Source organism: Coregonus clupeaformis, chromosome 21, assembly GCF_020615455.1.
Source record: "Coregonus clupeaformis isolate EN_2021a chromosome 21, ASM2061545v1, whole genome shotgun sequence".
Lineage (NCBI taxonomy): Eukaryota > Metazoa > Chordata > Actinopteri > Salmoniformes > Salmonidae > Coregonus > Coregonus clupeaformis.
In genome coordinates, this window is record NC_059212.1 from 43,656,796 (window position 1) to 43,679,418 (window position 22,623).

A 22,623-nucleotide genomic window follows, 5' to 3' on the forward strand; every position below is an offset into this window, starting at 1 on the left:
CATTACTTAATAAATATAATTATTATCTTATCTTACCTTACGTGCTTTTACAATTATGGAAGACAGGATCTTCTTTCCGGTTTCAGCCAGAAACGTCCTCGTTGCTCTCTCACACAGAATCAGCTGGAGATGGAACGGACCAATCACCAGTTTAGATAGTACTACAGTGGCATGGTACGGTTTACCAGGATGTATTCTTTAGGAGTATAGAGGCACATACTTGACAGGCCTGCCGCACGCAGTGTAACTTGGCCAGGAAGTCGGTGTCCCCAAGACACTGCAGCAGCTCAGTCCTGGAAAAAAAACAAGGAAATGAGGAATTATAGTCACAGACATTACTAGGAGTCAACACTGACCAGGAGACAATAAACATTACTAGGAGTCAACACTGACCAGGAGACAATAAACATTATTAGGAGTCAACACTGACCAGGAGGCAATAAACATTACTAGGAGTCAACACTGACCAGGAGGCAATAAACATTATTAGGAGTCAACACTGACCAGGAGGCAATAAACATTACTAGGAGTCAACACTGACCAGGAGGCAATAAACATTACTAGGAGTCAACACTGACCAGGAGGCAATAAACATTACTAGGAGTCACTGACCAGGAGACAATAAACATTACTAGGAGTCAACACTGACCAGGAGGCAATAAACATTACTAGGAGTCAACACTGACCAGGAGACAATAAACATTACTAGGAGTCAACACTGACCAGGAGACAATAAACATTACTAGGAGTCAACACTGACCAGGAGGCAATAAACATTACTAGGAGTCACTGACCAGGAGACAATAAACATTACTAGGAGTCAACACTGACCAGGAGGCAATAAACATTACTAGGAGTCAACACTGACCAGGAGACAATAAACATTACTAGGAGTCAACACTGACCAGGAGACAATACACATTACTAGGAGTCAACACTGACCAGGAGACAATAAACATTACTAGGAGTCAACACTGACCAGGAGGCAATACACATTACTAGGAGTCAACACTGACCAGGAGACAATAAACATTACTAGGAGTCAACACTGACCAGGAGGCAATACACATTACTAGGAGTCAACACTGACCAGGAGGCAATAAACATTACTAGGAGTCAACACTGACCAGGAGGCAATAAACATTACTAGGAGTCAACACTGACCAGGAGGCAATAAACATTACTAGGAGTCAACACTGACCAGGAGGCAATAAACATTATTAGGAGTCAACACTGACCAGGAGGCAATAAACATTACTAGGAGTCAACACTGACCAGGAGGCAATAAACATTACTAGGAGTCAACACTGACCAGGAGGCAATAAACATTACTAGGAGTCAACACTGACCAGGAGACAATAAACATTACTAGGAGTCAACACTGACCAGGAGACAATAAACATTACTAGGAGTCAACACTGAACAGGAGACAATAAACATTACTAGGAGTCAACACTGACCAGGAGGCAATAAACATTACTAGGAGTCAACACTGACCAGGAGGCAATAAACATTACTAGGAGTCAACACTGACCAGGAGGCAATAAACATTACTAGGAGTCAACACTGACCAGGAGACAATAAACATTACTAGGAGTCAACACTGACCAGGAGACAATAAACATTACTAGGAGTCAACACTGAACAGGAGACAATAAACATTACTAGGAGTCAACACTGACCAGGAGGCAATAAACATTACTAGGAGTCAACACTGACCAGGAGGCAATAAACATTACTAGGAGTCAACACTGACCAGGAGGCAATAAACATTACTAGGAGTCAACACTGACCAGGAGGCAATAAACATTACTAGGAGTCAACACTGACCAGGGGGAAATAAACATTACTAGGAGTCAACACTGACCAGGAGACAATAAACATTACTAGGAGTCAACACTGACCAGGAGGCAATACACATTACTAGGAGTCAACACTGACCAGGGGGAAATAAACATTACTAGGAGTCAACACTGACCAGGAGACAATAAACATTACTAGGAGTCAACACTGACCAGGGGGAAATAAACATTACTAGGAGTCAACACTGACCAGGAGGCAATAAACATTACTAGGAGTCAACACTGACCAGGGGGAAATAAACATTACTAGGAGTCAACACTGACCAGGAGACAATAAACATTACTAGGAGTCAACACTGACCAGGAGACAATAAACATTACTAGGAGTCAACACTGACCAGGAGGCAATACACATTACTAGGAGTCAACACTGACCAGGAGGCAATAAACATTACTAGGAGTCAACACTGACCAGGAGGCAATAAACATTACTAGGAGTCAACACTGACCAGGAGACAATAAACATTACTAGGAGTCAACACTGACCAGGAGGCAATAAACATTACTAGGAGTCAACACTGACCAGGAGACAATAAACATTACTAGGAGTCAACACTGAACAGGAGACAATAAACATTACTAGGAGTCAACACTGACCAGGAGGTAATAAACATTACTAGGAGTCAACACTGACCAGGAGACAATAAACATTACTAGGAGTCAACACTGACCAGGAGGCAATAAACATTACTAGGAGTCAACACTGACCAGGAGACAATAAACATTACTAGGAGTCAACACTGACCAGGAGGCAATAAACATTACTAGGAGTCAACACTGACCAGGAGACAATAAACATTACTAGGAGTCAACACTGAACAGGAGACAATAAACATTACTAGGAGTCAACACTGACCAGGAGGTAATAAACATTACTAGGAGTCAACACTGACCAGGAGACAATAAACATTACTAGGAGTCAACACTGACCAGGAGGCAATAAACATTACTAGGAGTCAACACTGACCAGGAGACAATAAACATTACTAGGAGTCAACACTGACCAGGAGTCAATAAACATTACTAGGAGTCAACACTTAAATGGGAAATGTCAACTTCACATCTCCAGCACCACCCCAACATCAACATGTGAAAATGGCGCGTTTCTATGTTTTGTAGTAAAAAATGATAAGAGGAAGATAAGCGTTTCCAATGACATCATCGGTGTGCATCATGTGATTCTAACCAATTATGAGGAGGCATTGCCTACTAATTGGTTGATGATGCCATTGGAAACACTTATCTTTATATTTTTTACAAAAAAAACGAAATGTGCCATTTTCACATATTTTGATGTTCGGGTGATTGAGATGATACGAAGTTGAAAAATTTCCCTTTAACAGGAGACAATAAAACATTATTAGGAGTCACTTAAAGGAAAACTCCAACCAAAAACTATTTTGGTATGTTTCATTAGTCCATTGTTGGCATAGTCCCAAAATGTTTTGCTTGTCAGCAATGAAGTTAAGATATGTTACTTTAAAAATACAGAAATCATCCCCTTATAATGATGCAGCATCATATGACACAAAATGCATCATACGGAGATGATTTCTGTATTTTGAATTCCAAGTTACATATCTTTCTGACAAAACAAAACATTTTGGGACTATGTCAACAATGGACTGATGAAATAAATACCAAAAATATAGTTTTTGGGTGGAATTTTCATTTAACAGGAGACAAAACATTAGAAGTGAGACGACACCACATCATCAACCAACAGGAGAGACAAGGTGCAGCTCAAATTAAAATAAATAAATCATAGGAACTATAAGAAGAGAGAGAACAGTAGCCTCTCCGTCTCACCTGTGCACTCTGCAGGAGATCTCTCCCTCCTCAGCCAACCGTACGGCCTCCTCATAGAAGGGGTTAATAACTATAGCAGACCCCAGGACATAGGCACTGCACCGCTCCCTGTGCTGCTCTGACAACAGAGAACATATGGTTAATAACTATACATGTAGGTTACACCCCAGGATATGTAGGCAGTCGCAGCTCCCTGTGCTGACAAGAGAGAGAATATACAGCGCCTTTGAAAAGTTTTCAGACCCCTTTTGATTTTGTCACATTTTATTGCGTTACAAAGTGGGATTAAAGTTAAATGTAATTGTTATTTTGTCAAGAATCTACACAAAATGCTGTGGTCAAAGTGGAAGAAAAATTGTAAAAAAAAAAAAAATGATGAATAGAAATTAAATAACTAAAATATAGTCGTTGCGTCAGTATTCAGCTCCCTGAGTCAATACATGTTAGAAACACCTTTGCCATCGATTTCAGCTGCGTCTTCTTGGGCAAGTCTCCAAGAGCATTGCACACCTGGATTATTATACACTGCTCAAAAAAATTAAGGGAACACTAAAATAACACATCCTAGATCTGAAATCTTATTAAATACTTTTTTCTTTACATAGTTGAATGTGCTGACAACAAAATCACACAAAAATTATCAATGGAAATCAAATTGATCAACCCATGGAGGTCTGGATTTGGAGTCACCCTCAAAATTAAAGTGGGAAACCACACTACAGGCTGATCCAACTTTGATGTAATGTCCTTAAAGCAAGTCAAAATGAGGCTCAGTAGTGTGTGTGGCCTCCACGTGCCTGTATGACCTCCCTACAACGCCTGGGCATGCTCCTGATGAGGTGGCGGATGGTCTCCTGAGGGATCTCCTCCCAGACCTGGACTAAAGCATCCGCCAACTCCTGGACAGTCTGTGGTGCAACGTGGCGTTGGTGGATGGAGCGAGACATGATGTCCCAGATGTGCTCAATTGGATTCAGGTCTGGGGAACGGGCGGGCCAGTCCATAGCATCAATGCCTTCCTCTTGCAGGAACTGCTGACACACTCCAGCCACATGAGGTCTAGCATTGTCTTGCATTAGGAGGAACCCAGGGCCAACCGCACCAGCATATGGTCTCACAAGGGGTCTGAGGATCTCATCTCGGTACCTAATGGCAGTCAGGCTACCTCTGGCGAGCACATGGAGGGCTGTGCGGCCCCCCAAAGGAATGCCACCCCACACCATGACTGACCCACCGCCAAACCGGTCATCCTGGAGGATGTTGCAGGCAGCAGAACGTTCTCCACGGCGTCTCCAGACTCTGTCACGTCTGTCACGTGCTCAGTGTGAACCTGCTTTCATCTGTGAAGAGCACAGGGTGCCAGTGGCGAATTTGCCAATCTTGGTGTTCTCTGGCAAATGCCAAAACGTCCTGCACGGTGTTGGGCTGTAAGCACAACCCCCACCTGTGGACGTCGGGCCCTCATACCACCCTCATGGAGTCTGTTTCTGACCGTTTGAGCAGACACATGCACATTTGTGGCCTGCTGGAGGTCATTTTGCAGGGCTCTGGCAGTGCTCCTCCTGCTCCTCCTTGCACAAAGGCAGAGGTAGCGGTCCTGCTGCTGGGTTGTTGCCCTCCTACGGCCTCCTCCACGTCTCCTGATGTACTGGCCTGTCTCCTGGTAGCGCCTCCATGCTCTGGACACTACGCTGACAGACACAGCAAACCTTCTTGCCACAGCTCGCATTGATGTGCCATCCTGGATGAGCTGCACTACCTGAGCCACTTGTGTGGGTTGTAGACTCCGTCTCATGCTACCACTAGAGTGAAAGCACCGCCAGCATTCAAAAGGTGACCAAAACATCAGCCAGGAAGCATAGGAACTGAGAAGTGGTCTGTGGTCACCACCTGCAAAACCAGTACTTTATTGGGGGTGTCTTGCTAATTGCCTATAATTCCCACCTGTTGTCTATTCCATTTGCACAACAGCATGTGAAATTTATTGTCAATCAGTGTTGCTTCCTAAGTGGACAGTTTGATTTCACAGAAGTGTGATTGACTTGGAGTTACATTGTGTTGTTTAAGTGTTCCCTTTATTTTTTTGAGCAGTGTATATATATATATATAGAATACAGTGAATCTTGAATCTTTTTGAAAAGACGAATGGGCAAATATTGTATAATATATATATATATATATATATTATACAATGTTTGCCCATTTGTCTTTTCAAAAAGCCCTGTCAAGATTTTGGGGATCATGATTAGACAGCAATGAAGTCAAATTTAACTTTGCCAACATTCACTGTATTCTTGGTAAGCAACTCCATTGTATATTTGGTTTTGTGTTTTAGGTGATTGTCCTGCTGAAAGGTGAATTTGTCTCCCAGTGTCTGGTGGACAGCAGACTGAAGCAGGTTTTCCTCTAGGATTTTTCCTGTGCTTAGCTCCATCCCGTTTATTTTTATCCTGAAAAACTCCCTAGCATTTGCCGATGTCAAGCATACCCATAACATGATGCAGCCACCACCATGTTTGAAAATAAGGAGGCAGTTATTCAGTGACGTGTTGGATTTGCCCTAAACATTAGGCTTTGCGTATTTAGGCCCCCAAAAAAAGTTTACTTTAGTGCCTTGTTGCATACAAGATTCTGTATATTTGTATTATTTTCACTTATTATTGTGGAGTCACTACAATGTTGTTGATCCATCCTCAGTTTTCTACCATCACAGACCAATAACCTTATGTAACCTCCCTGACCAGTTTCATTCCCGCCCTGCAGCTCAGTTCAGAAGGAAGACTATCTTTGATGTGTCTGGCAGTGGCGGTTGGTGCAGTGTTTTGATGAATACTTATTTTTTATGTGTTTGAGCCAATCAGTTGCAAACTGTAGTGTTAAACAAATCAAGTCTTCAAATAACCTGTTGTGTTTGTGACAAGTTGGGGTGGTATACAGAAGATAGCCCTATTTTGTAAAAGACCAAGTCCATATAATGGCAAGAACAGCTCAAATAAGCAAAGAAAAACAGTCCATTACTTTAAAACATGAAGGTCAGTCAATACGGAACATTTCAAGAACTTTGAAAATGTCTTCAAGTGCAGTCGCAAAAACCATCAAGCGCTATGATGAAACTGGCTATCATGAGGACCGCCACAGGAAAGGAAGACCTAGAGTTACCTCTGCTGCAGAGGATAAATTCATTAGAGTTACCAGCCTCAGAAATTGCAGCCCAAATAAATGATTCAGAGTTCAAGTAACAGACACATCTTAACATCAACTGTTCAGAGGAGACTGCGTGAATCAGGCCTTCATGGTCGAATTGCTGCAAAGAAACCACTACTAAAAGGACACCAATAAGAAGAGGAGACCTGCTTGGGCCAAGAAACACGAGCAATGGACATTAGACCGGTGGAAATCTGTCCTTTGGTCTGGAGTCTAAATTGGAGATTTTTGGTTCCAACCGCCATGTCTTTGTGAGACGCGGTGTGGGTGAACGGATGATCTTCGCATGTGTATTTCCCACCGAAAAGCATGGAGGTGGTGTTATGGTGTGGGGGTGCTTTGCTGGTGACACTGTCTGTGATTTATTTAGAATTCAAGGCACACTTAACCAGCATGGCTACCACAGCATTCTGCAGCGATACGCCATCCCATCTGGTTTGCGCTTAGTTGGGACTATCATTTGTTTTTCAACAAGACAATGACCCAACACACCTCCAGGCTGTGTAAGGGCTATTTTACCAAGAAGGAGAGTGATGGAGTGCTGCATCAGATGACCTGGCCTCCACAATCACCCAACCTCAACCCAATCGAGATGGTTTGGGATGAGTTGGACCACAGAGTGAAGGAAAAGCAGCCAACAAGTGCTCAGCATATGTGGGAACTCCTTCAAGACTGTTGGAAAAGCATTCCAGGTGAAGCTGGTTGAGAGAATGCCAAGAGTGTGCAAAGCTGTCGTCAAGGCAAAGGGTGGCTATTGAAGAATCTCAAATATATTTTGATTTGTTTAACACTTTTTTGATTACTTCATGATTCCATATGTGCTATTTCATAGTTGATGTCTTCACTATTATTCTACAATGTAGAAAAGAGTGAAAATAAAAACCCTGGAATGAGTAGGTGTGTCCAAACATTTGACTGGGTGTGGGTGGATATAGAAAGATACATATACCTTAGCCAAATACATTTAAACTCAGTTTTTCACAATTCCTGACATTTCATCCTAGTAAAAATTCCCTGTCTTAGGTCCGTTAGGATCAACACTTTATTTTAAGAATGTGAAATGTCAGAATAATAGTAGAGAGAATTATTTATTTCAGCTTTTATTTCTTTCATCACATTCCCAGTGTCAGAAGTTTACATACACTCAATTAGTATTTGGTAGCATTGCCTTTAAATTGTTTACCTTGGGTCAAACGTTTCGGGTAGCCTTCCACAAGCTTCCCACAATAAGTTGGGTGAATTTTGGCCCATTCCTCGTGACAGAGCTGGTGTAACTGAGTCAGGTTTGTAGGCCTCCTTGCTCGCACACCCTTTAGCAGTTCTGCCCACACATTTTCTATAGGATTGAGGTCAGGGCTTTGTGATGGCCACTCCAATACCTTGACTTTGTTGTCCTTAAGCCATTTTGCCACAACTCTGGAAGTATGCTTGGGGTCATTGTCCATTTGGAAGACCCATTTGCGACCAAGCTTTAACTTCCTGACTGATGTCTTGAGACGTTGCTTCAACATATCCACATAATTTTCCTTCCTCATGATGCCATCTATTTTGTGAAGTGCACCAGTCCCTCCTGCATCAAAGCACCCCCACAGCATGATGCTGCCACCCCCAACTTCACGGTTGGGATGGTGTTCGTCGGCTTGCAAGCAACCACCTTTTTCCTCCAAACATAACGATGGTCATTATGGCCAAACAGTTCTATTTCTGTTTCATCAGACCAGAGGACATTTCTCCAAAAAGTACGACCTTTGTCCCCATGTGCAGATACAAACCGTAGTCTGGCTTTATGGCGGTTTTGGAGCAGTGGCTTCTTCCTTGCCGAGCGGCCTTTCAGGTTATATCAATATAGGACTCGTTTTACTGTGGATATAGATACTTTTGTACCCGTTTCCTCCAGCATCTTCACAAGGTCCTTTGCTGTTGTTCTGTTCTATTCTGGTCAAGGATCATATCACCTCTACCTTACCTGACACCCTAGACCCACTTCAATTTCCTTACCGCCCCAATAGATCCACAGACGATGCAATCACCATCACACTGTACACTGCCCTATCCCATCTGGACAAGAGGAATACCTATGTAAGAATGCTGTTCATTGACTACAGCTCAGCATTCAACACCATAGTACCCTCCAAGCTCATCATTAAGCTCGAGGCCCTGGGTCTGAACCCCACCCTGTGCAACTGGGTCCTGGACTTCCTGACGGGTCGCCCCCAGGTGGTGAAGGTAGGAAACAACATATCCACTTCGCTGATCCTCAACACTGGGGCCCCACAAGGGTGCGTGTTCAGCCCCCTCCTGTACTCCCTGTTCACCCATGACTGCGTGGCCAAGCACGCCTCCAACTCAATCATCAAGTTTGCAGACGACACAACAGTAGTAGGCTTGATTACCAACAATGACGAGACCGCCTACAGGGAGGAGGTGAGGGCTCTGGGAGTGTGGTGCCAGGAAAATAACCTCTCACTCAACGTCAACAAAACAAAGGAGATGATCGTGGACTTCAGGAAACGGCAGAGGGTGCACCCCCCTATCCACATTGACGGGACCGCAGTGGAGAAGGTGGAAAGCTTCAAGTTCCTTGGCGTACACAACACTGACAAACTGAAATGGTCCACCCACGCATACAGTGTGGTGAAGGAGGCCCAACAGAGCCTCTTCAACCTCAGGAGGCTGAAGAAATTTGTCTTGGCACCTAAAACCCTCAAACTTTTACAGATGCACAATTGAGAGCATCCTGTCGGGCTGTATCACCGCCTGGTATGGCAACTGCACCGCCCGCAACTGCAGGGCTCTCCAGAGGGTGGTGCGGTCTGCCCAACATTACCGGGAGCAAACTACCCGCCCTCCAAGACACCTACAGCACACGATGTCACAGGAAGGCCAAAAAGATAATCAAGGACATCAACCAACCGAGTCACTGCCTGTTCACCCCGCTATCATCCAGAAGGCGAGGTCAGTACAGGTGCATCAAAGCTGGGACCGAGAGAATGAAAAACAGCTTCTATCTCAAGGCCATCAGACTGTTAAATAGCCATCACTAGCACATTAGAGGCTGCTGCTGCCATCAGACTGTTAAATAGCCATCACTAGCACATTAGAGGCTGCTGCTGCCATCAGACTGTTAAATAGCCATCACTAGCACATTAGAGGCTGCTGCTGCATTCAGACTGTTAAAAAGCCATCACTAGCACATTAGAGGCTGCTGCTGCCATCAGACTGTTAAATAGCCATCACTAACTAGCACATTAGAGACTGCTGCTGCCATCAGACTGTTAAATAGCCATCACCAGCACATTAGAGGCTGCTGCTGCCATCAGACTGTTAAATAGCCATCACTAACTAGCACATTAGAGGCTGCTGCTGCCATCAGACTGTTAAATAGCCATCACTAGCACATTAGAGGCTGCTGCTGCCATCAGACTGTTAAATAGCCATCACTAACTAGCACATTAGAGGCTGCTGCTGCCATCAGACTGTTAAATAGCCATCACTAGCACATTAGAGGCTGCTGCTGCCATCAGACTCTTAAATAGCCATCACTAACTAGCACATTAGAGGCTGCTGCTGCCATCAGACTGTTAAATAGCCATCACTAACACATTAGAGGCTGCTGCTGCCATCAGACTGTTAAATAGCCATCATTAACTAGCACATTAGAGGCTGCTGCTGCCATCAGACTGTTAAATAGCTATCACTAGCACATTAGAGGCTGCTGCTGCCATCAGACTGTTAAATAGCCATCACTAGCACATTAGAGGCTGCTGCTGCCATCAGACTGTTAAATAGCCATCACTAGCACATTAGAGGCTGCTGCTGCCTATTGAAATCACTGGCCACTTTAAGAAATGGAACACTAGTCACTTTAATAATGTTTACATATCTTGCACTACTCATCTCATATGTATATACTGTATTCTATTCTATAATATTCTACTGTATCTTAGTCCATGCCGCTCTGTCATTGCTTGTCCATATATGTATATATTCTTAAATTCCATTCCTTAATAGATGTGTGTGTATTGGGTATATGTTGTGAAATTGTTAGATATTACTGCACTGTTGGAGCTAGAAGCACAAGCATTTCGCTACACCCGCAACAACATCTGCTAAACACGTGTATGTGACAAATAAAATGTGATTTGATTGAATTCCTTTGACATCATGGCTTGGTTTTTGCTCTGACATGCACTGTCAACTGTGGGACCTTATATAGACAGGTGTGTTTGCCTTTCCAAATCATGTCCATCAATTGAATTTACCACAGGTGGACTCCAATCAAGTTGTAGAAACATCAAGGATGATCAATGGAAACAGGATGCACCCAAGCTCAATTTCAAGTCTCATAGCAAAGGGTTTGAATAGATTTTCAGCTTCCAGGAATTGTGTACAGATCCTTGTGACATGGGGCCGTGCATTATCATGCTGAAACATGAGGTGATGGCGGCGGATGAATGGCACGACAATGGGCCTCAGGATCTCGTGCATTCAAATTGCCATTGATAAAATGCAATAGTGTTCGTTGTCCGTAGCTTATGCCAGCCCATACCATAACCCCACCGCCACCATGGGGCACTCTGTTCACAACGTTGACATCAGCAAACCACTCGCCCACACAACGCCATACACGCTGTCTGCTATCTGCCCGGTACAGTTGAAACCGGGATTCATCCTTGAAGAGCACACTTCTCCAGCAAGGCCAATGGCTATCGAAGGTAAGCGTTTGCCCACTGAAGTCGGTTATGACGCCGAACTGCAGTCAGGTCAAGACCCTGGTGAGGACGACGAACACGCAGATGAGCTTCCCTGAGACGGTTTCTGATAGTTTGTGTAGACATTCTTCGGTTGTGCAAACCCAGTTTCATCAGCTGTCCGGGTGGCTGGTCCCGCAGGTGAAGAAGCCGGATGTTGAGGTCCTGGGCTAGCGTGGTGACACGTGGTCTGCGGTTGTGAAGCAGGTTGGACATACTGCCAAATTCTATAAAACGACGTTGGAGGCAGCTTATGGTAGAGAAATTAGCATTTAATTCTCTGGCAACAGCTCTGGTGGAAATGTCCTATTCAAAAGGGTGGGTCTCTAGACTTTAGGATGTGCTACAGGTCCAGAGGTATCCACAGACCCTATTAAAAAGGCTTGAGAGCAGCAACTTGGTTCAGAAATATCAGTTGAGAAGTTCGTAGAAGCTCTCAGGAATATAAACCACAGTTCAGTGAATGCCAGACAACATTTTTCCGTGTAAGGTGATACACAGGTTACATTACTCAAAGGTTAAACTGCATAAAATATTCCCAGATACCTCACCACTGTGTGAGGTGCCAGCAGGATGAGGGCATTTTGACCCACTTATTTTGGACATGACCTAAGTTACATGCTTACTGGGCTCTCATTTTTGATGACTTATCTAAAGCCTTTGATAAAGCCCCAGACCCATTGATCGCTCTGTTTGGTACAGTTGATGGGAATAACCAGGAAGTTCTCTCTGCTGTCTCTCTGTTTGGTACAGTTGATGGGAACAACCAGGAAGTTCTCTCTGCTGTCTCTCTGTTTGGTACAGTTGATGGGAACAACCAGGAAGTTCTCTCTGCTGTCTCTCTGTTTGGTACAGTTGATGGGAATAACCAGGAAGTTCTCTCCGCTGTCTCTCTGTTTGGTACAGTTGATGGGAACAACCAGGAAGTTCTCTCTGCTGTCTCTCTGTTTGGTACAGTTGATGGGAATAACCAGGAAGTTCTCTATGCTGTCTCTCTGTTTGGTACAGTTGATGGGAACAACCAGGAAGTTCTCTCTGCTGTCTCTCTGTTTGGTACAGTTGATGGGAACAACCAGGAAGTTCTCTCTGCTGTCTCTCTGTTTGGTACAGTTGATGGGAACAACCAGGAAGTTCTCTCTGCTGTCTCTCTGTTTGGTACAGTTGATGGGAACAACCAGGAAGTTCTCTCTGCTGTCTCTCTGTTTGGTACAGTTGATGGGAACAACCAGGAAGTTCTCTCTGCTTGGTACAGTTGATGGGAACAACCAGGAAGTTCTCTCTGCTGTCTCTCTTTGTCCTCTATTAGCCAAAAAGCCTCATATTGAAATGTTAGAAATTGGAGACCGTACCTACCTTTGAAATGTGGTTACAGGATTTAGGGAATGTAATGCAATGCATATCGGAAAAGATTGGATACAATACCTCCAATAGAAGTCAAATGTTTTTACAAAATATGGCAGACGATAATAGATAAATGGTCTCTTCATAACTGGGTTGATGATCTGCTGCCACGCTGTGCTGTAGTCCATTCAATATGGAGTTTTGGTTTAACTGCTTGTAATGACTATATGCCGTCTTATAATAGATGTACCACCTAATAGGATTGTTTATTTTATTTTTGTATGTTAAGTTTTGTCCTCTAAAGTTGCCATTCAACACTACAATGTTTCCATCTCTTTTTTTTATTAGAAAATAATAAACACATTAATATATATATATAGACTGGACTGAGCCAGCCTGGTAATGTAATGCCAGCACTATACGGTGTGAGGGGAGTCTTACCTCTGCAGCAGACACGAAGGAGTCGTTGGAGGCGATGCTGATGGAGTCTCTGAGACAGGACACCTCATCATCCAGATCGTCGCTACAAAACACCGGAGTCTTACCTGAAACAAAATACAAGTCTATTGGTCGCGTACACAGTTTAGCAGATGTTATAGTGAGTGCAGCGAAATGCTTATGTTACTAGCTCCTAACAATGCAGTATAATGTCAAACAAGTACACAAATAATACTTTTTAAAAACAATTATCTAGAAATGTAAAACAAAGTATTCAGATCCCTACCCTTTTCCACATTTTTGTTACGATACAGCCTTAATCTAAAAAATATTAAATAAATAAAAATGTCCTCAATGTACACATAATACCCCATAACGACAAAGCGAAAGCAGGATTTTAGAAATGTTTGCAAATTTATAAAAAAATACATAAAAAAATAAAATAATTCGATCAACCTTATTTACATACGTTTTCAGACCCTTTGCTATGAGACTCGAAATTGAGCTCTGGTGGATCTTGTTTCCATTGATCATCCTTGAGATGTTTCTACAACTTGATTGAGTACACCTGTGGTAAATTCAATTGATTGGACATGATTTAGAAAGGGACACACCTGTCTATATAAGGTCCCACAGTTGACAGTGCATGTCAGAGAAAAAACCAAGCCATGAGGTCGAAGGAATTGTCCGTAGAGCTCTGAGACAGGATTGTGTCGAGGCCCAGATCTGGGGAAGGGTACCAAAACATTTTCTGAACCATTGAAGGTCCCCAAGAACACAGTGGCCTCCATCATTAAATGGAAAAAGTTTGGAACCACCAAGACTCTTCCTCGAGCTGGCAGCCCGGCCAAACTGAGCAATCGGGGGAGAAGGGCCTTGGTCAGGGAGGTGACCAAGAACCCGATGGTCACTCTGAGAGCGTTCCAGAGTTCCTCTGTGGAGATGGGAGAACCTTCCAGAAGGACAACCATCTCTGCAGCACTCCACCAATCAGGCCTTTATGGTAGAGTGGCCAGACGGAAGCCACTCCTCAGTAAAAGGCACATGACAGCCCACTTGGAGTTTGCCAAAAGGCACCTAAAGGACTCTCAGACCATGAGAAACAAGATTCTCTGGTCTGATGAAACCAAGATTGAACTCTTTGGCCTGAATGCCAAGTGTCACGTCTGGAGAAAATCTGGCACCATCCCTACGGTGAAGCATGGTGGTGGCAGCATCATGCTGTGGGGATGTTTTTCAGCGGCAGGGATTGGGAGACTAGTCAGGATCGAGGGAAAGATGAACAGAGAGCTCCTTGATGAAAAACCTGCTCCAGAGTGCTCAGGACCTCAGACTGGGGCGAAGGTTCACCTTCCAACAGGACAACAACTCTAAGCACACAGCCAAGACAACGCAGGAGTGGCTTCAGGACACGTCTCTCAATGTCCTTGAGTGGCCCAGCCAGAGCCCGGACTTGAACCCGATCGAACATATCTGGAGAGACCTGAAAATAGCTGTGCAGCGACGCTCCCCATCCAACCTGACAGAGCTTGAGAGGATCTGCAGAGAAGAATGGGAGAAACTTCCCAAATACAGGTGTGCCAAGCTTGTAGCATCATACCCAAGAAGACTCGAGGATGTAGTCGCTGCCAAAGGTGCTTCAAAAGAGTACGGAGTAAAGGGTCTGAATACTTATGTAAATGTAATTCCATTTTTTCCTTTTCTTTTTTATACATTTGCAAAAATGTCTAAAACACCAGTTTTTACTTTGACATTTTGGGGTATTGTGTGTTGATTGAGATTATTATTATTATATTTTTTTAAATCAAGTTTAGAATAAGCCTGTAATGTAACAAAATGTGGAAAAAGGGGTCTGAATACGTTCCGAATGATCTGTATAGAGGGAACGTTGGTCATGGCTCATCCTTTAAACTGCACACGTGCACGGCCGCGCACTTCCTCCAGGACTGGCGCTCTGAAGAAATGCCATGATGCGCAGAGATGCAAGAGATTGAACTTCACCGAGTTCGCACTATATAGATCAACGTTTTTTCTGTGATCGAATCAGCCCCTTTTCAATGCAACAAACCAAAACAAATCTAAAAACTTTTGTAAAACGGAGTCTGATGTTATAGGCAGAGCCAGAGCGCAACGGGGTAGAAATCACCCGCGAGTGATTAGTTCAGATCAACATCTTTTGATATTTTTTTTGCTAGTTAGCGAGTTATTAGCCCAGTTATAGATAAGTATAGGTCAGCAATGGGGAGTTAGATACTGCTTCCTACAAGAGCACAAAAAGTGAAGGCTACATTTCAAGCTGTCTTTGAAAAGCCAGTCAGGTAAAAAAAAGCTTGTGTCTTAATTAAAAAGGGGCAGTGTTGAATTTTGAGACAGGCTTGAATATGCAGAGGAATAGCCTACATTGTCTTTGCAACTCTTTGTAAAGTGGTTTCTTGCACCATCATACAACACAATTTACAGTCACCTATTTGGCCCATTGTGTTACAGGCCAAGTAAAAAAAGAATTGATTCATGTCAAGCCCTACATAATGTAAAATAATAATAATAATAATAAGCCATTTATCAGACGCTTTTATCCAAAGTGACTTACAGTCATGTGTGCATACATTTTTGTTGTGTATGGGTGGTCCCGGGGATCGAACCCACTACCCTTGGCGTTACAAGCGCCGTGCTCTACCAGCTGAGCTACAGAGGACCAAGCGCCGTGCTCTACCAGCTGAGCTCCAGAGGACCAAGCGCCGTGCTCTACCAGCTGAGCTACAGAGGACCAATCAGAGGACCACACGTTTTTAAAAAGGGTCATGCAATGTAGGCCTGCATTGAACACCACCTATAGGCTGCTGTAGGCTATATCAGACACATCAAAAGCTATTTCCATGTGTAAATGTTATGGGATTCGCTCCGTTGGTTTTGTAGGTAAGCCTACATTGTGCTCAGATAGTAGCCTATAGTCTATTGTGGCTGTCTAAAACTGTCAGGGTACAGCCTGTTGGCTAATGTCTAAAACTGTCAGGGTACAGCCTATTGGCTAATGTCTAAAACTGTCAGGATACAGCCTCAGTGGAAACACGTGCTGGAAGTTGAACAAAAAAGTTCCACTCACAAGACCTCAAATTTGCTCAGTGCCCCAAAACATTAGAGGGAACATTGGCCACTTCTACCCCATCACCTCTACACGACACTGGAGTCTGAAACTAAATATTTTTTAAACACGCTATAGAACCACGCTACTACACACTAAAAATCATCATCATAAATCTCTACACGACACTGGAGTCTTAACTGAAACAAAATGGTTGAAACTATAACGTTGATGTCATGGACGGTCAGTCATTGCATCCATAGCTCTTGTCTATGAATTTGAGAGCGGTTACATTTCTCTAGCCTCAGCTGTTTACAAAAAAAAACAGTGGGGTGAAAGCTTTGTTACTGTTTGAACTGCAGATTGCCTCTTTAATGCATCTCTATGGAGACAACACAGATGCATAAATCACGTCTTGTCAACTCGTCAATAAGTGTGTAACAGTAGTACTTTGGCCTGGTTCCAGCACTGTCTAAGATTAGCCTGTAGGGTTTACTGTCCAGTGGGGCCATGTGGAGACAGATGACTAGCAGGGTTTGATGAAGAGTTCACATCAGTAGAATGTGAGGCAGGGTACTGAACTGCACGTCGCACAGAGCGCTTCGGAGTTGCTCACACCAGAACTATTAGACTCCATGTCACGTCATGGAAAATATCCTCTGTGTGTGTGAGTACGGTTTGAGTGTGTGTGTGACGGAGTGAGTTTATATCCCTGTGTGTGTGTGTGTATATGTGTGTGTGTGTGTGACGGAGTGAGTTTATATCCCTGTGTGTGTGTGTGTGTGTGTGTGTGTGTGACGGAGTGAGTTTATATCCCTGTGTGTGTGTGTGTCCCTTTCCGTGTGTGTCTGGCTGTGTGTCTGGCTGTGTGTGTGTGTGTGTCTGGCTGTGTGTGTGTGTGTGTGTGTGTCTGGCTGTGTGTGTGTGTGTGTGTGTCTGGCTGTGTGTGTGTGTGTGTGTGTGTCTGGCTGTGTGTGTGTGTGTGTGTGTGTGTGTGTGTGTGTGTGTGTGTGTGTCTGGCTGTGTGAGCGGTCTCACCGTGGCTGCCGCTGTGTGAGGAAGGTTCCGGAATGCTCAAAGCTCCTTCAAACTCCTCCTGTAGTCTGTACGCTCTCTGGAGGAGGCTCTCCATCTTATGGATAAACTCTGCACTGATAAGGTCCTGACCAGGAAGACACAGATATCAAAGATGTTACAAGAACACAACTTTATGCACACACAGTACATACTGCACTCCCATACATACACACCCTACTAGACACATATTCTAGCTACATACACAAACGGACCCCAGCCAACCCCAAGACCAGACAGAGAGAGAGACCGAGAGAGAGAGACCAGAGAGAGAGAGAGAGAGACACATAGAGAGACACCAGACAGAGACACCAGACAGAGAGACAGAGAGACAGAGAGACAGAGAGAGAGAGAGAGAGAGAGAGAGAGAGAGAGAGAGAGAGAGAGAGAGAGATCTATGTGCCGGGGGGCTAGGGTCAGTCTGTTATATCTGGTGTAATTCTCCTGTCTTATCTGGTGTCCTGTGTGAATTTGTGTATGCTCCCTCTAATTCTCTCTCTCTCCCTCCCTCCCCTCCCAGAGGACCTGAGCCCTAGGACCATGCCTCAGGACTACCTGGCCTGATGACTCCTTGCTGTCCCCAGTCCACCTGGTCCTCTCTCCCTCCCCTCCCGGAGGACCTGAGCCCTAGGACCATGCCTCAGGACTACCTGGCCTGATGACTCCTGGCTGTTCCCAGTCCACCTGGTCCCTCTCCCTCCCCTCCCAGAGGACCTGAGCCCTAGGACCATGCCTCAGGACTACCTGGCCTGATGACTCCTGGCTGTCCCCAGTCCACCTGGTCCTCTCTCCCTCCCCTCCCGGAGGACCTGAGCCCTAGGACCATGCCTCAGGACTACCTGGCCTGATGACTCCTGGCTGTCCCCAGTCCACCTGGTCCTCTCTCCCTCCCCTCCCATCCCGGAGGACCTGAGCCCTAGGACCATGCCTCAGGACTACCTGGCCTGATGACTCCTGGCTGTCCCCAGTCCACCTGGTCGTGCTGCTGCTCCAGTTTCAACTGTTCTGCCTGCGGCTATGGAACCCTGACCTGTTCACCGGACGTGCTACCTTGTCCCAGACCGGCTGTTTTTGACTCTCTCTACCGCACTTGCTGTCTCGACCTCTGAATGACCCTGCTGGTCATCTATGAACGTTTGAACGTCTTGAAGAACGATCTGGCCTTAATGGCCATGTACTCTTATAATCTCCACCCGGCACAGCCAGAAGAGGACTGGCCACCCCTCAGAGCCTGGTTCCTCTCTAGGATTCTTCCTAGGTTCCTGCCTTTCTAGGGAGTTTTTCCTAGCCACCGTGCTTCTATATCTGCATTGCTTGCTGTTTGGGGTTTTAGGCTGGGTTTCTACACTTAGAGATTCCACAAGTAGCTACAGTTGATTGTAAAATGTTTGGCATACCGATACGTTCTCCCCTCCACACTCTCCTCTCTGATGGTGTCTCCAGCCCCAGTGTTCCCCTCTACACTCTCCTCTCTGATGGTGTCTCCAGCTCCAGTGTGTTCCCCTCTACACTCTCCTCTCTGATGGCGTCTCCAGCCCCAGTGTTCCCCTCTACACTCTCCTCTCTGATGGTGTCTCCAGCTCCAGTGTGTTCCCCTCTACACTCTCCTCTCTGATGGCGTCTCCAGCCCCAGTGTGTTCCCCTCTACACTCTCCTCTCTGATGGTGTCTCCAGCTCCAGTGTGTTCCCCTCAACACTCTCCTCTCTGATGGTGTCTCCAGCTCCAGTGTGTTCCCCTCCACACTCTCCTCTCTGATGGCGTCTCCAGCTCCAGTGTTCCCCTCTACACTCTCCTCTCTGATGGTGTCTCCAGCTCCAGTGTGTTCACCTCCACACTCTCCTCTCTGATGGTGTCTCCAGCTCCAGTGTTCCCCTCTACACTCTCCTCTCTGATGGTGTCTCCAGCTCCAGTGTTCCCCTCTACACTCTCCTCTCTGATGGCGTCTCCAGCCCCAGTGTTCCCCTCTACACTCTCCTCTCTGATGGCGTCTCCAGCTCCAGTGTTCCCCTCTACACTCTCCTCTCTGATGGTGTCTCCAGCTCCAGTATTCCCCTCTACACTCTCCTCTCTGATGGCGTCTCCAGCCCTAGTGTTCCCCTCTACACTCTCCTCTCTGATGGCGTCTCCAGCTCCAGTGTTCCCCTCTACACTCTCCTCTCTGATGGCGTCTCCAGCTCCAGTGTGTTCCCCTCTACACTCTCCTCTCTGATGGTGTCTCCAGCCCCAGTGTGTTCCCCTCTACACTCTCCTCTCTGATGGCGTCTCCAGCCCCAGTGTTCCCCTCTACACTCTCCTCTCTGATGGCGTCTCCAGCTCCAGTGTGTTCCCCTCTACACTCTCCTCTCTGATGGTGTCTCCAGCCCCAGTGTGTTCCCCTCTACACTCTCCTCTCTGATGGTGTCTCCAGCCCCAGTGTTCCCCTCTACACTCTCCTCTCTGATGGTGTCTCCAGCCCCACTGTTCCCCTCTACACTCTCCTCTCTGATGGTGTCTCCAGCCGCAGTGTTCCCCTCTACACTCTCCTCTCTGATGGCGTCTCTAGCTCCAGTGTTCCCCTCTACACTCTCCTCTCTGATGGCGTCTCCAGCTCCAGTGTTCCCCTCTACACTCTCCTCTCTGATGGTGTCTCCAGCCCCAGTGTGTTCCCCTATACACTCTCCTCTCTGATGGTGTCTCCAGCTCCAGTGTGTTCCCCTCCACACTCTCCTCTCTGATGGCGTCTCCAGCCCCAGTGTGTTCCCCTCTACACTCTCCTCTCTGATGGCGTCTCCAGCCCCAGTGTTCCCCTCTACACTCTCCTCTCTGATGGTGTCTCCAGCCCCAGTGTTCCCCTCTACACTCTCCTCTCTGATGGTGTCTCCAGCCCCACTGTTCCCCTCTACACTCTCCTCTCTGATGGCTTCTCTAGCTCCAGTGTTCCCCTCTACACTCTCCTCTCTGATGGTGTCTCCAGCTCCAGTGTGTTCCCTCTACACTCTCCTCTCTGATGGTGTCTCCAGCCCCAGTGTTCCCCTCTACACTCTCCATTCTGATGGCGTCTCTAGCCCCAGTGTTCCCCTCTACACTCTCCTCTCTGATGGTGTCTCCAGCTCCAGTGTTCCCCTCTACACTCTCCTCTCTGATGGCGTTCCCCTCTACACTCTCCTCTCTGATGGTGTCTCCAGCCCCAGTGTTCCCCTCTACACTCTCCTCTCTGATGGCGTCTCCAGCCCCAGTGTGTTCCCTCTACACTCTCCTCTCTGATGGTGTCTCCAGCCCCAGTGTGTTCCCCTCTACACTCTCCTCTCTGATGGCGTCTCCAGCTCCAGTGTTCCCCTCTACACTCTCCTCTCTGATGGCGTCTCCAGCTCCAGTGTTCCCCTCTACACTCTCCTCTCTGATGGCGTCTCCAGCTCCAGTGTTCCCCTCTACACTCTCCTCTCTGATGGTGTCTCCAGCCCCAGTGTTCCCCTCTACACTCTCCTCTTTGATGGCGTCTCCAGCTCCAGTGTTCCCCTCTACACTCTCCTCTCTGATGGCGTCTCCAGCTCCAGTGTTCCCCTCTAAACTCTCCTCTCTGATGGCGTCTCCAGCCCCAGTGTTCCCCTCTACACTCTCCTATCTGATGGCGTCTCCAGCCCCAGTGTTCCCCTCTACACTCTCCTCTCTGATGGCGTCTCCAGCCCCAGTGTTCCCTCTACACTCTCCTCTCTGATGGCGTCTCCAGCCCCAGTGTTCCCCTCTACACTCTCCTCTCTGATGGCGTCTCCAGCTCCAGTGTGTTCCCCTCTACACTCTCCTCTCTGATGGCGTCTCCAGCCCCAGTGTTCCCTCTACACTCTCCTCTCTGATGGCGTCTCCAGCTCCAGTGTTCCCCTCTACACTCTCCTCTCTGATGGCGTCTCCAGCTCCAGTGTTCCCCTCTACACTCTCCTCTCTGATGGCGTCTCCAGCCCCAGTGTTCCCCTCTACACTCTCCTCTCTGATGGCGTCTCCAGCTCCAGTGTGTTCCCCTCTACACTCTCCTCTCTGATGGCGTCTCCAGCCCCAGTGTGTTCCCCTCTACACTCTCCTCTCTGATGGCATCTCCAGCCCCAGTGTTCCCCTCTACACTCTCCTCTCTGATGGCATCTCCAGCTCCAGTGTTCCCCTCTACACTCTCCTCTCTGATGGCGTCTCCAGCTCCAGTGTTCCCCTCCACACTCTCCTCTCTGATGGCGTCTCCAGCTCCAGTGTTCCCCTCTACACTCTCCTCTCTGATGGCGTCTCCAGCTCCAGTGTTCCCCTCTAAACTCTCCTCTCTGATGGCGTCTCCAGCCCCAGTGTTCTACTTCTATCTGATGGTGTCTCCAGCCCCAGTGTTCCCCTCTACACTCTCCTATCTGATGGCGTCTCCAGCCCCAGTGTTCCCCTCTACACTCTCCTCTCTGATGGCGTCTCCAGCCCCAGTGTTCCCTCTACACTCTCCTCTCTGATGGCGTCTCCAGCCCCAGTGTTCCCCTCTACACTCTCCTCTCTGATGGCGTCTCCAGCTCCAGTGTTCCCCTCTACACTCTCCTCTCTGATGGCGTCTCCAGCTCCAGTGTTCCCCTCCACACTCTCCTCTCTGATGGCGTCTCCAGCTCCAGTGTTCCCCTCTACACTCTCCTCTCTGATGGTGTCTCCAGCCCCAGTGTGTTCCCCTCTACACTCTCCTCTCTGATGGCGTCTCCAGCCCCAGTGTTCCCCTCTACACTCTCCTCTCTGATGGCGTCTCCAGCTCCAGTGTTCCCCTCCACACTCTCCTCTCTGATGGCGTCTCCAGCTCCAGTGTTCCCCTCTACACTCTCCTCTCTGATGGTGTCTCCAGCTCCAGTGTGTTCCCTCTACACTCTCCTCTCTGATGGCGTCTCCAGCTCCAGTGTTCCCCTCCACACTCTCCTCTCTGATGGCGTCTCCAGCTCCAGTGTTCCCCTCTACACTCTCCTCTCTGATGGTGTCTCCAGCCCCAGTGTGTTCCCTCTACATTCTCCTCTCTGATGGCGTCTCCAGCCCCAGTGTGTGTGTTCCCCTCTACACTCTCCTCTCGGATGGTGTCTCCAG

General features: G+C 46.7%; 1 protein-coding gene across 1 annotated transcript in view; it reads right to left on the reverse strand.

Annotated features, from left to right (window-relative positions):
• Positions 1 to 22,623, reverse strand: part of miga1 (mitoguardin 1) — a 66,711-nt gene that overhangs the window by 4,442 nt on the left and 39,646 nt on the right. The window contains exons 7-11 of the mRNA XM_041842957.2: positions 17,526 to 17,649; positions 13,409 to 13,512; positions 3,672 to 3,784; positions 221 to 293; positions 37 to 123 (exon numbers count right to left, since the gene is read on the reverse strand). Of these exons, the coding sequence (XP_041698891.2) occupies positions 37 to 123; positions 221 to 293; positions 3,672 to 3,784; positions 13,409 to 13,512; positions 17,526 to 17,649 (501 nt within the window). The remainder of the gene's footprint in view (positions 1 to 36; positions 124 to 220; positions 294 to 3,671; positions 3,785 to 13,408; positions 13,513 to 17,525; positions 17,650 to 22,623) is intronic.